The sequence below is a fragment of the Alligator sinensis genome, unplaced genomic scaffold (assembly GCF_000455745.1).
Source record: "Alligator sinensis unplaced genomic scaffold, ASM45574v1 scaffold103_1, whole genome shotgun sequence".
NCBI lineage: Eukaryota > Metazoa > Chordata > Crocodylia > Alligatoridae > Alligator > Alligator sinensis.
Window position 1 is genome coordinate 1,698,498 of NW_005842226.1, and position 13,891 is coordinate 1,712,388.

A 13,891-nucleotide genomic window follows, 5' to 3' on the forward strand; every position below is an offset into this window, starting at 1 on the left:
TGGACAGGAGAGGTCTTGGACAAGGCATAGAAGGAGGGAAGGCCTGGCAAGAGCCTCCAGCCATTCCTGGGGGCCCGGTTCTCTCCTTCCCACAGCTGCTGGCCCAGGTCCATCTGGCAGGGCCAAGTAGACCCTTGGGGGCCAAGCTGCACTGCTTCTCCCAGCCCGAGCTTTACCCAGGAAGTCCCCTTTGCTCCTGGGGAGCCTGTTGCAGAGCTGGGCTCGTGTTTGGCATCTACAGGGCGGGCAGAGGGCTGTGCTGCTCAGAGGCACCCGCACAGAGCAGGGGCTGCTCAGAGAAGAAACGAGATGTAATGGAGCAATGCGGCAGGCGAAGCCCCAGGGCTGGGATGCTGGAGGCTGCCGAGTCCCCATCCCCTGGCAGGGCTGTCTCAGTGCTGGGGCTCTGCCTCACCTCGCAGCCACCAAGTGAAACCCAGCCTCTCCTCGGTCCCTGCTGGTACCAGTCTCACACTGCAGAGCAGCTGGGTGCAGGGCTGGGGAGCATCCAGCTGGCTGGAAATTTTGAAAAACTTTGCCTGTGTTTTGATTTGCCCTGAAACCGGGACTCCAACCCCGCTTAATGCTGTATGCACCAGAAGCCCTAGTTTAGGCAGCCGCTCCTCTCTGGCACCAGTGGGGAAGGGTTAGATGCTGAGGTCTGTGGTTACACACCCTTGCTCAGGCATTGCCCTGCGGCTGAACAAAAAAAGCAGTGTGGAAACTCCCCAGTGCCCACAGATCCCTTGCTGGGATGTCTCTGTCTGCAAGTCAGCATCATACCTAGACTCTGGGCAGCCCCGAGCAAACTTTCAGTATCAGGCCCTCCTTCGCCAGAGATAATGACAATAATAATAAAAAAATTACCATTTTGGGTCCCCTTTCTGTCTGGGCCCTGGGCGGCCGCCTGGTTTGCCCTTGCCCGTGTTCAGCCCTGCTGCAAATGGGCCGAGGAGGGTCCAGCAGGAGGAAGCTGGAGTGCTGGGAATGGAGCTAGGAGCATGGCAGAGCCCCAGCCCCCACCCCAGACTGTCGTGTCCCACAAAGGGATCAGCCCTCATCATGCCTGCGAGGCCCAAGTCTGGATTTGGGCTGGTGTCTCAAGCTGAGTCCAACCACCCCAAACTGGGATGGGAGATTCCCCCAAGGATACTGGGAGCAAGTTGGTGGGTTTCAGGGGCTCACACTTCTTGTCTGCACAGCCCCAGCGCTGGCAGGTGGGGGGGCAGTGCTGCTGGAGCAGTTCCCTTTATGAGGGGGTCCAGATAAGAGGCGCCCTGGCACTGCCCCATGGCTCTGTGTCCTGGCCACAGGCCGACTGATAGAATCACACTCCTTCTCCCCCAAATTCCCACTGAGTTCTGAGTTTTTCCTCTGGTTTGTGCAGCGTTGCTGTGTGCTGCCGTGTCCCACCCCAGAAGTGGCTGCCTATGGGAGAGTGCTTGGCCCCAAGTGCAGGAGCAGTCCCCGCGTCCTCTGTTTGCCTGCTTGTGCCCAGCCTCCTCTGCCCAGCTCTGGGCCTTGGTATCACTGATCTGCTGAGTCTCTGCTTCCCTCTAGAGGATAAAAGAAGGGAGCATCATCAACCGCATCAAGACCGTGTGTGTGGGCGACAGCATCGAGGCCATCAACGACCAGACCATTGTGGGCTGCCGCCATTACGAAGTTGCCAAGATGCTGAGGGAGCTGCCCAGGTCCCAGACCTTCACCCTCAGGCTGGTGCAGCCCAAAAAGGCATTTGGTGAGTGCCCTCCCCTGCAGCTTTTTTTTTTTAAAGAATTTTTTTGTGTTCCAAGCCAAATGAGCCAAATCGAGTCAAAATCCACGAGTCAGTCCAGAATCATAAGTGGCCCTACAACCAGCAAACATCCTCCACCCCCACCAGGGGCTTCACATGTCTCCAACGTCTTTTGGCAGGCACTCTATGTGCAGGCTCAAGCCCGGAGGCTTGGCTTCAGATGCCCCCAAATATTGCTTGCCCTCAGCTATATGGCCGCAGGAGCAAGCTAGGGAGGAGCCTTCCATTTCCATAAAGTGGACTTAAAGCCCCAATACCTCGGCGGGTACTAAACCACGCCAGAAGAGAAGTTATCCCCCAGGCACTGAAGGAAAACTGTCTATATGGACCCAGATACATGGTGTTTCCCCTGCCCCTCCACTTGCTGGAGAGATCCCCCAGAGGCAGTTCCCAGCATCCTAGACAGGAAAGCAATGAGCACACTGCCTCTAGCATTAATCCAGACAGGGTGAGCAGAGGGCTGGTGTGCCAGCCTTGAGCTTCAGGCAATGGGGTCAAAACATCTGAGTGTGTCATGTTTGCCCTGAACACAGAACCAGCTTTTGGAGCTGCTGGAAGTCTCAGTTCAGGGGAGACCCAGGGTGGGACAGCATGGGGATGCAGGTCGGGAGTGATGGCACTATTGTGCGGTGCTGTAGCTCTGTCTATGCGTCCAACCCAGCACTCCTGCAGTGTCTCAATAACCCAAGAAGCAGAGGAATGGGGATCCCTTGTTGTCAGGAGGACCAACAGGGAGGGTGTGGCTGCCCCTGCATCATGGAGCTATGACTGAGATGAGACCTGACCCCAAATTGCTGGTCCCAGTCCTGTGCACGCATCCTATACAGCTTGGTCACTGCTCCTGCCCTGCAAGCTCTCTTGCTTGCCCAGCCCCAGCCCCTCCAGAGCAGAGCTCTGCTGGGCAGCAGGACAGAGGCAGCATGAGCTTGGCTGTGTGTCTCCCTGTTCCTTTCAGCTGAGCTCTCTGCAGCAGCTCTTTGGTGCCAGGGCCCTCATGTGTAGCATGGGTGACAGCCCATGGTACAGCTGGGTTCACAGGGCAGGAACGTTGTAGTCAGCTGGCCAGCGAGGCGCTGTCATGCTTCTGGAAGCTGAATCAGCGAGGGAGCCTGGGAGCCCAAGGGCATGTTATGCCTCCCAGGAGCCCTGTCTGGGGTTGCTGATGTAGCTGGTGGAAACCAGGTCTGCAGGGTGGGAGGATGCAGCTGCTCCATGGAGATAGCGGGGTCACACAGAGTTAGCCAAGGGATGGGGGTCATGCCAGTCCTGCTTCAGCCCCTGCAATCCCCTCGCTCCTTCCCCCTGGCCTGTAGAGCCAGCAGTGGCAGATGGACCTCGTCTGCCCCCTCCTGTCCTGTCCCGCTGGATCCTGGCACTCCACGGAGAGCAAGGGTGAGGCTGGTCTGCCATAGAGGTCACTGGGGTGTGTGTGGAAAGGAGAGGGGCATTTTCTCAGGGCACTCCCTTGCCAGCCTGGGGCCCTGGGTAGCAGCCTGCCCCAGCTCACCCACCCCCAAGGTCCCCGGCCAGGCAGTGCTGCTTGGGATGTTCAGAGGTCACTGCCCTCACACATGCACATGCATGATTGGGATTGTGGCTTTTGTGGCCACAGCACCACAGGCCACATCACCTTGGGGCTTCTGGCTCTCCCCTTGGCCGCCAGCTACCCCTTGCTCCTACAGCAGGACTGTCTGTCTGTCTGCTCGAGATGCCCGCGGTGTCCACCAGGAGGTGCTCCTGGTCCATGCAGCAGGGATCGGCCCAGGCCTGGCCCTTAACTGGCTGTTGGCCTCCCTGGGATGCTGGCCATGGGGTGCCCAGGGGCTCTTAGCTCCATTCACTAGGGGAAGGGGGCACGGAGCTCATTCATCCAGACCCAGATTGAATCCCCAGGCAGGAAGCCCTCCTGAACAGCCACGTCTGTGATGCCCACCCAAGCCTCGCGTCAGGGCTTAACACTTCCCAGCTGCCTAGAGCACCTCTAACCTCTAACCTTCCCCCCACCACTGTGCCTCCTTTCTACACCCCCCAGTCCGTCCTGCACGCACACCTCCCTCCACCCCCCTCCATCCCTGGAAGCCCTTCTGTGCACACACGGCTCCCCTCCACGCCTGCCCCTCTCCTGCACACAACCCGCCTGCACATACCAGCAGGCCCAGGGAGGCATGGGAAGGGGGACTTGCCTGGCACTGGTGTTGTTCCTGGCTGACCTGGGCAAGGGCATGAGGAAATGGAGAGGCCCCAAGGCTGTTCCTGACTTGCTCCAGCTGGGGCTGTGGGGAGCATCTGTGCAGGTGCTGGACTCTGCCCCAGCCCCACCTCCCACAGCAATTGCATAGCCCAGAGAGCTCAGGGTGCAACACGGTGGAAGGGGGCTGCACCTGCACCCCCACACCCTTAGATCTGCCCCTATTGCCAGTTAACAGCCTATTTCTGTGCCGCCTCTATCCCCCACCCATACCTAATAGACCCTGAGAGGCCTAATCCACCCCTAAACCCCACCAGCTTCCCACGGACTGGGGCTCTGTGTATAGGTTTGTGGGTAGGGTCACTGCAGCCGAAACCCCAAAACTAATCTCACCCAGGGTCCCTCTGCCCAGAGCTGGCATTGGCCTCTGTCAAGGTGCCCCTGCAGAGCTGCCTCTGCTGCCCCTGGGGGTTGACTGCACCTCCCTCTGCCTCTATGATCCCTGGGGGGGTGTGGGGGATGGCAGGAACCTGCCCCATATCTCCCCTCTTTCTAACCCCCCCAATCTGTGTTGCCAGATATGATTGGTCAGAGGACGAAGAGCAGCAAGTGCCCAGGCGAAGGCAGGGTGACCAGTGGGAAGGAAACGCTGCGACTCCGCACAAAGGGCACTGCCACCCTGGAGGAGCTGGTAAGTGAAACGCTGCCCATGGGACAGGAACAGGGCAGAGCGCAGCGGGATGGATGGGCAAGCGTGCCAGGAGCAAGGGTGAGGAACACCCCCAGCTTGCGCTTCTGGTCCCCACTATGGGCTGCCTCCCTCTGCCAAGAAAGGGGCCGTCACCAGAGCCTCTGCTTGCTCAGGCCTGGACAGGCAGGTTGCTGGCTGCTGGCTGCTGCCTGCTTGAAGGGAAATTGTGGAACAGCAGGTCACAGGGAGCAGGACCCAGGTGTCTGGGGTGGGAGTGGTGTGGGGTAGCAGCTCTGGCACTGGCAGGCAGTAGAAGGACCCTGTCAGGAAGTGTGGTGGAGAAGCAGTGGTTTAAACTTACCCAGTACCATGGACTCAGGAGCTCTATTAAAATGTCTAGAAGGTCCAAGGCAGCAGCGGGCTGTGCCACCTGCTTCCAGGTCTCTAAGAAGGCCTCTGGGTCATCTGCCGGCCCCATCTTCAAGAGTACTCCACTCTCCCTGTCTGGAAGTGGAGGGACTTGCCAACCTCTGTTCCAGAAGATGCTGCATAAACTGTCGTTGGTCTCACTGGAGCTGCTACTTCTGGAGCTGGAGCTGCAGGCATAGCTGCTGCTGTCACAGCCTTCTAGCCATTTCAACAGAGCTTCCCACTCCCCGGTGCTGGGTAAGTTTAAGTTGCCACATTCTTCACCACACCTTTAGACAAGCCCAGGTGCCGGTGAAGACACTAGTGTGAGTACACACACTCACGTACCCTCACAGCCGCACATGTGCATGGTGCCCCAAGCACACCCAACTGCACACCTCCTGGGGATGGTCATGGCCAGTCGTGTGCGAGCATGTTTTGCTACGCAGGCACTTGTGCCCAGTCCTGCATGGACACAAATGCACACACATGTGGCACGTGTCATACATGTTGGCCCATAAGCAGGTCCCATAAGCTGCAGTGAAGCTAAGAAGGCCCGGGTGAAGGTGACCTATAGAGACACTGTGGTGCCAAGGGCCCAGGTCTGGCCAGCCTTCTGTCTGTGGGGGAGTGAATTTAGGGCTGTGGCATTGCAGAGGTACAAGCAGCTGCAGGGGCCCTGATCCCCCTGGGGCAAAATGTGGGATTGGTCTTCTGGGCCTGGGGGGACTTTTGCTTCCTGAGGACAAGCAGAAACCAGCAGGAAGCAGGAGCATCTCTCCTTGCGGCATAGCAATCAATCAACCTGGCCAAGGCTCAGCATCACTCAGGCCTTGCTGGCTCTTCTCCCTTGTGCCCTGAGGTGGGATGGGGCCCTGATCCTGGATGGCCTGTTAGCCACAGCTCCCTGGGATACACCCTGTGCGGCCCATGACTTGCGAGCCCTGGACCCATCACTAATGGGCCTCTTGGAACCAGCTCCCCATGGAGAGGAGGGGACAAAGGGCTTAGAGGCCAATGTTGTGGTGCAAATAGCAGCTCTGTGGTGCCTAACCCAGCCTCCTGCCCACAGCCCAGCGAGTTCGAGGAGGAGGCTGCCCAGAAGGTGGACGACCTGCTGGAGAGCTACATGGGCATCCGGGACTCAGATTTGGGTGAATGTGACAGGGTGTTGGGGGGGATGGTGGGAGGGAAGGGGAGGGGGAACAGCACAGGTCTGCCCTTTGTGCTCCCTCCAGCTGCTCTCAGGGCTGAGCCCTTTGCTGGGAAGCTGCCACCCTGGGTCTGTGGGAAGGTCTGGGTCCCTGGTGCTGGGTTGGTGGCGGGGACCCAGGCCCATGGGAAGCTGTTCAGAGCTGGACCCCTGCAAGGGTGCTGAGCCCTGCCTCCTGAGGTCAGTAGCACTGTGCCCAGGTGGCAGGAAGGAGGAGAAACCAGCTCATTGCAAAGGGTGTGCTGGAGCTTGGTCCCAAGGGGCTGGGCTGGAACAGGAGCTGAGCTCCAGGTTGTCTGAGTCCCGCTCCATGTTCCCTTTTGTCTACACACAGCGAGACTCAAAGAAGCATGTGAAGAATCCCAGGCCCAGCCCCCTCCCTGGCTCAAGGGGCACCCCCACACCCCAGGTCAAGAGCCCCAGCCCTGGCTCCAGCCCTGGCCCCAGCCCCTGCTGAGCTCTCTGCCTCTCTCTGCAGCTTCGACCATGGTGGAGACGGCGAAGGAGCGACCGAGCCCTGAGGAATTTGCCAAGGGCTTGGACTCGGTGCTGGGCGAGTTTGCCTTCCCTGACGACTTCGTGGCTGATGTCTGGGCAGCCATCAGTGAAGCCAAGGCGGGCAGGAAGTAGCATGGTGCTGTGAGCACTTGTCCTGCGTCTCCCCACCTTCCCCAATGCCGTTGGGTCTTCCTCCCCCAGCTCCCATCCCTGATGTGTCTCCCCTGTCTTCCACTCCAAGCAGGGGGGCAGGGGCTCAGCTCATGAGGTTTCCCTCTGGGCAGTCTTCGGCCTGCGCCCTGGACCCCAGGGGCCTGTTCCCTGCAGAGCTCAGGCTGTGGTGCATGCTGTCATTGCTCAGCAGCCAGGGGCCCTGCACAGCCTGGGCCCCCTCCTGCACCCAGGGAGCCAGTGGGCATCATGTTCTGAAAGGATAATGTGGAGCCACGGTGGTGTCACTGCCTCCCTCTTCCCCATGTATTCCCACAGCTGGGCTGGGGTCTCCACAGGGTGGTCAGGTAGAAGCCCACCAGGGCCAGCAGTGGGGGGGGCTGTCATGGGGATGGGCATGGGGCTCACCCTTGCCCTCAGGACTCCTCCCCAAAGCCAGTGAGGGAGAAGAAGAGCCCACACTGTGCGGGCTCAGGAGCTAGCTGAAGCAGGACCATCGCTGCATGGCCCCTTTGCTGCAGGCGGTTGCATGACTCTGTCATTGCACGAGTCCCTTCCCTCTGAGCCCTAGTTCTTCCCTGGGCTGGCAGGGAGGAGGGGGAGGATCAAGCAGGGTAGGGCTGGGGCACTGAGTGCATGCAGATGGCAGGGGCGCCCTTGGGGCTGGGCTGTGCCTTCTGCCTGGGCAGTGCAGAAGGGGAATAAAGGCCTCTGTCACAGGCTGATGGTGTCTGGTGTTCGGGCAGTGGGAGCAGAGCTGGGAGATGGATCAAAGGACCCACCAGTCATGGCCGGGGGTGGCTGGGTGGGAAAGGTACTGACACTCGGGCTTCTTGCCCACGGGCAGTGGAGAGCTGGGCAGCTTATACAACCTATATTTCTTTTTTGATATGGGCATGGAGAGCTGGGCAGCTTGTGTTCTTTGAGCTTCAGGAGAGTCCTGCTTGCTTTCCTTGCCCCTGCCCCTGCCCCTGCCCCTGCCCCTGCCGGGAAGCACAGCATGCTCCAAGGTGCTGCCTGGCAGCAATCTCTGCCCTCAAGCCAAAGGGTGCAGGAGCCTTGGAGCTCCAACAATATCTCATGATCTCACAGCAGGCCTCACATTACTTTAGGGCCTCCCTTGAAGCCCCAGCTCCTGGAGTCATGTGATTGTGGGAGAAAACCAACTCTGATTCAGCAGTGGGGAAATGCTGGCAAAAGGGACTTGTGGGCACCCCAGGGATCCAAAGACATGGTGGGCCAAAGGCAGCAGCCTTGCATTTCCTCAGACTGTAGGAGTGATAAGGGGCCTGGTGGAGGCTCTTGCACAGGGGTGGGCAAAATGTGGCCCAGGGGCCAGATGTGGCCTGCCAGGCCATTCTATCCAGTCCATGGGGCCCCTAAAAAATTTAGAAAATTAATATTTATCTGCCCCTGGCTGTCTATCATGCGGCCCTCGATGGCTAGCCAAAACTCAGTAAGCGGCCCTCCACCCAAAATAATTGCCCACCCCTGCTCTTACATGTATGGAGCAGGCAGAGGCTCTTGCATACGGAGCAGGTGGAGGCCAGGGCTTAACTGTCCCTTCCGCCCACCCCCAGGCTCTAAAATTCACCTCTTTCCCAGCCAGCGCCCCTGAGCCCAGCAGGGACACTCAGTGCAGCTTTACCCAAGAAAGGACACAGGCACACCAAGAAGGAGAAGCCAAGACTTTATTACTGTCATGAGCATGCATGTGGCTTGTGTCAATGGCAAGCTCCATCCTCATCGTCCTACAACTGTGCCCACAGTGCAATCTCCCCACCCCACTGCAGGCCATGGGGGGTGGGCTCTGCTCCAAGTAGCTGAAGCCCCTGTCTGTGCTGCAAGCCAGTCCCTGGGCAGGCAGTTCCAGGCCCACCAGTCCCATCCCCTCTACTGGTAGTGGGGGAGAGAGAGTGGCTCATGGAGCATGATCCTCTGTCAAACAGAAATAAGGGAAGGATGCAGCTGGGGCTCCTGACTGAAGAACTGGGATGCGAGTGTGGGGGTTAAATGAGCTTTGTTCTGGTCAAACAGTCCAGCCAGGAGTGTGGGAACCACTGGAGGCCAGAGGTGAGGAGGCACGTGCATCTCAGAGACGCCAGTGCTGGCAGCTGAGGGCCGCCATGGGTTGTGAGTGCAGCAGCATCTGGGATGAGGCTACTCGGAGCCCAGTTCCACTAGCCCTAAGGCCCCATGCTCCCAGCAGGGGTCAGGAAGGAAGCTTGTCCCCATCCCTTGTCCTGCTGCTGAGCAGGCCAGGCCCAGAAGGGGAGGCAGACAATAGCATTCCTGGTCCAAGACTGGGGCAGTGCCCCCTCCTCCCCACTCCTACCTCCCAGCAGGCTGCTACGATGCCTCGAGGGGGAGGATCCTAGAGGCTGCCCCGACATCACCCCATTGACCTCAGGCTCCCGGAAGCCCCTTTACCACCACCCCCAGCTACTGCTCTACAGACTCCTGGGTGAACTTGCGCCGCAGTGAGGGGTTGAACACAGGGTAGAGCGAGACGATGGACTGCCTGGAGTTGAAGCTGGGGTAGATGCGTTTCAGGACAGCCCGGCGGAAGAGGATATAGACCCAGGGGTCCAGGATCTGGTTCCAGGTGACCATGCGCAGGTAGATCAGCAGCAGGTTCTCGGTCTTCCGCGGGATCTGCCGGGGTAGGAGCCCTGTGGGTGGCTCCTGCAGGACAGTCTGGATGATGAAGATCTGGGGGCAGGGGAAGAGGTTAGCACAGAAGATGCAGACAGCAGGTGTGGGGGGAAAGAGGGGCTGGGCAGGGCTAGTCATCCAGGACAGTCCTTGGCCCTGGCACCACCAGCACTGCCTGAAGTAGGACTTTTGTCCCAAATTTGAAAACCAGGCCCCAGAGGAGTGCCAGGAAGCAGCCTGGTGGGGTGCTGAGAAGATGTAGTGTGACGTGGCTTGGGGCCTGGGAGTGTAGCTGTACTGGGCAAGGGAGGGGCACAGCTGGGCTGAGGCTCCCACTGCCAGCCCAGCTGGGGCAAAGGAGCGGGAGCAAGACAACCGGGTGTGAAGCTGATGGGGAAGGATGAGTAGATTTGCACCAAGGCTGGGTGAGTGCAGTGGGGACAATTCATGCAGGATGCAGCCCTGGACAGGAGAGTAGAGAGGGAAAGGCAGGGTGGGGGCGAGCGAGTGCTCAGGTGAAGCTGGGCTGGGGGAAGCAGGATGGAGCAGGGGCTTTTAGGGCAGGGGATGGGGAAAGAGGAGCTTGACTGGGTAGGATGGGAGAGGGTGACAGCCAGATGAGTGCAGGGCCAAGAGCAGGAGGGGAAGGCTAGGCATGGGGACAGAGTAACTGAGGCAGCAGGACTTGGGGGGCAAAGCCAGAGCAGGAGAGCTGTCAAATGTGACCTGAGAGAAGTGGGGAGAGAAGGCCTGAAAGGCCAGGGTCATGGGAGCTGGTGGGAGGCTGGGCAGGAGGAAGTCTGCAGGAACTGGCAAGAGCCTCGGTGGTGCCGGTTGGGGCTGAGGGCACTGCAGTGTGGGGTGCCAGGGTAATGGGCTGTGTGGTTAGCGGAGAATGGGTGTGGGGAGCAGAAATGAGGGTCTGGTTCAGGACTGAGGGGCATCAGCAGAGCTGTGTGTGTGAGAAGCCAGCCCGGTGCCTCCCTGTGGCATCTATAATTCATATCACTCCATAAGCACTGATGCTCCCTCATTAGTGGCTCTTAGTGAGCTACTTAATGAGGCCCAGATGGGGAGGCTGCTTGTCTGCTTTGACCAAATCATGAAATAAAGCATTAAGGCCTTACACCAAAGCTGTTGCTGCCAAGCCTTCATGCCAGCAGGCCTGGCAGGACAGGCAGAGCCAGAGGAGCCCCAGCCCTGGGAGGGGGAAGACTCTAGACTGGGATTGTTTCTCAGGTCAATGCATTTGTGACCCAGTGATTGCGTTCAGAGGATAATGCTGAGGCCATGTCTCTGCTGCATTTGCCAGGGGTGTATTTGCATTGGCAGCTTGTCCTCTCTACCTCCAGGGAAGGTCAGGAAATACAATTAGCCCCCTTGTACCAAGGGGAGAAACTGAGGCACAGAGAGCAGCCATGACTGCTCATGTTCCTGGGGCAAGCCAGCCAAAAGAGAACCCAGGCGTCCTGCCTCCCATTCCTCTTGGCTGTGACCACTCGACACCGCTCACTTCCCAAAGGCAGGGACAGACCCCTGCAATCCTGACTTCCAGGTTTATTCATATTCTGCTAGAAACCTTTTCCATGCTGCATGCATACATATGTGTGTGTGTATGCGTGCATGTGTGTGTGTAGGTCATTAACCCTTTTTAGTCCTCACAACACTGCAGTAAGGGCTGTTTCTCTCATTTTACAGGTGGGGAAGGTGAGGCAGTGGATCCCTCAAAGCAGGGAACCCAGGCAGGAGCCCCCAGCCTCTGGGTGTGCTCTCCCTGCCTGGCCATCAAGCTCCGGGCTCGGTGGCTTGCATGGTGTGTCTCAGCATTGGTGGCTACTGAGGGGTCCTCCCTGTCAGAGGATGGGCTGGGATCACAGCTGCTTGCAATGATTTGTGTACACAATGCCAGGCCCTGTTGGGTGCTCCATGTGCAGAGCCCAGGGCTGGGTCTCTGCATGGCAGGCCCCTGGCACTGTGCCCATGTGAGAGTGCAGGTGGGCACACTGTGGTCTTCGTCCAGCTGTGTGCAGCTGCCCAAGAGCTTTTGGAAGGAGAAGAACTAGAGCGTGCTGTGAGCCACCCACACTGACACTTAGGCAGGAGATGAAGGAGGAAATTTCTTGGCACCAAACAGGCCCCTTCCCTAGTCACAGCCCAGAGCCGCTGTTAGGAAACCCAGGCACATTCTTCTAACTTATCCTGGCGTGCAGAGACTCAGATCTCTGCCTGATCCTCTGGGGTGACACCTGCCTCCCCCCTCGCCCCTGACCCTCATTTTGGGAACTTGCTGATGGGGAGGGGTCACTTAAGCCCAAGGATTGTGGGGGGTTCCAGGCTGCCAGGATAAAGGAGAGCTGGGGAGAGTGCTACTGCAGAAGAGATGAGCCAGGGCCCAAGCCAGTGAGAAATAAATACCACTCCTGGGCTGGTTCTGCATGCCAGGCCCATACAGTGGGGGTCCTTATTCCTCCTCCTGGAGCAGCTGCTCTCAGAGGCAGAACAGGAGCTCTGGCCTATTAGAGCCTGCATGAGGCTGGCTCCCAGGACAGGAAAGCACAGGAGGTGGAACCAGAGGAGGAGCCGGAATGATGTCCTTACCAGCAGGGGTAACCAGCAGACAGTGGCGATGACCATGATGCCCACCAGCTGCACCATCATCTCCACCTCGCTGTCTCGCCGTCTCTGTGCAGACTCGCGGTCATGGTAGACCCGGCAGAGCGTCACCACACTGACTGTGTTGAAGATGAAGGACAGGCCCACAGAGAGGATACCCAGCAAGGCAAAGATCATGCAGAAGACCTTGTTCTTGATGTCATGCAGCAGGGTGATGAAGCACCAGGAACTGGGGTACTGCAGGCTGTATTCCCCAAGGCCCAGGAGGGGAAGGAGTCCTAGGAAGAAGGAGAAGCCCCAGACCATACCCACCATGGCCCAGGCACGGTGTTTGGACATGATGCCGGAGCGGGAGAAGGGCCGGTTGATGCCAAAGAAGCGCTCACCAGCCATGGTGGCACCCAGGAGCAGGGGGCACTGGCCAAAGAAGACCATGGAGAAGCCCAGGAAGTTGCAGAGGTAGCAACTGGGGTCAACCTCCATCCAGTCAAATTTGGTGAAGTGGTAAGAGATGATGATGGAGCCAGTCACCAACAGGCCCATGAAGTCTGTCACCACCAGGCCACAGAGGAAGACGAGGAAGGAGGAGCGGGAGCGACTGTGCATCTTTCTGGAGGAGCTGATCAAGACACAGAGGGCAAAGAGGTTGGAGGAGAGGCCAACGGTGCCAAAGATGGTGGAGAACCATGGCGAGGCAATGATCTTCTTGTTCTGGCTGATGTTCATGCTGCGGAAGCACAAGCCCAGCCCGCTGGCCAGGCTGGTGTTATCAAGCTCCATCATGTTCCACGCACGGGAGGCACGAAGGGGCTGCCTGGCCCATATGTATAGGGTACCTCTGCGGCTGAGCTTCAGGCCTGCCTCCAGGCTGTCTCCATGGTACCACAGGTCCTTCTCCCAAGGGCCAGACACCTACTGTCCCAGTGTTAGTGCTCCCACCTAATTCTTCCTCTGGAGAAGCAGCAGAAACAGTTGTGTGCTGGTTCCACCAGGCCTGGAGGGAGAAAGGGGATGGGGTTAATGTCCTTCCGGTCATGCACATATGGTAGCTCCAGGACTCACAGAGATGCTACTGTCTCCATGGGGACAGCAAGACCTACTGGATCGGCTCCTTGCACTCACGCACGAGGCTTAAGCCAGAGGACTGCAGTGCAGTCTCTGGAGCTGTCCCGGTAGAAACTACCCCATGTTGGGTAGGAAGGTGTGACCCCCTCCTGACAGCATGAGTCGTTTTCTTTAGCTACTAGAGCAGCTCCTTTAGCTTGCAGAAATAGCAAGTTGGTATACTCTACATCAGAGGTGTCAAATATATAGCCCCGGAGCTGGATCCTTACAGCCCCCATGGGTTGGGGGTGTGGCTGGGGGGAAAGGACTTGCTGGAGAATCCTGGTCCCTGGCAGACGTGGCCTTTGGTGGCAGGAGGAAGAGTGATGCTTGTGCAGATTCAGCCCCATTCACCCTGTAGCTGCTTGTCCTACCTGAGCCAGCCCCTGCCGCAATCCCTGCCACCACCTCCCCCTCCAGCCCCACCACAACCACCATTAATCCTGCCAGCCTCACCAGTGCCACTGCAGCCACCGCCACCCCCACAACTACCCTGTGCCCTGGGCTGGATCCGGCCTGCAAGGAGCCCTATGGTCCAGATCCAGTGCAAAG

The 13,891-nt window shown here is 58.7% G+C and overlaps 2 protein-coding genes across 3 annotated transcripts in view; one reads left to right on the forward strand and one right to left on the reverse strand.

The window, feature by feature from the left end:
- The window catches only part of GIPC3 (GIPC PDZ domain containing family member 3), a 10,785-nt gene extending 3,651 nt beyond the window's left edge, over positions 1-7,134 (forward strand). For both annotated transcript variants that reach the window (XM_025208323.1, XM_025208324.1), the window contains exons 3-6: positions 1,561-1,741; positions 4,565-4,677; positions 6,158-6,239; positions 6,777-7,134. In XM_025208323.1, coding sequence (XP_025064108.1) covers positions 1,561-1,741; positions 4,565-4,677; positions 6,158-6,239; positions 6,777-6,928 — 528 coding nt within the window. In that variant the 3' untranslated portion in view covers positions 6,929-7,134. The remainder of the gene's footprint in view (positions 1-1,560; positions 1,742-4,564; positions 4,678-6,157; positions 6,240-6,776) is intronic.
- A 1,516-nt stretch (positions 7,135-8,650) lies between these two features.
- Positions 8,651-13,891, reverse strand: part of TBXA2R (thromboxane A2 receptor) — a 36,537-nt gene continuing 31,296 nt past the window's right edge. Inside the window, exons 2-3 of the mRNA XM_006027192.2 lie at positions 12,221-13,229; positions 8,651-9,679 (exon numbers count right to left, since the gene is read on the reverse strand). Of these exons, the coding sequence (XP_006027254.1) occupies positions 9,410-9,679; positions 12,221-13,018 (1,068 nt within the window). The 5' untranslated portion in view covers positions 13,019-13,229 and the 3' untranslated portion in view covers positions 8,651-9,409. The remainder of the gene's footprint in view (positions 9,680-12,220; positions 13,230-13,891) is intronic.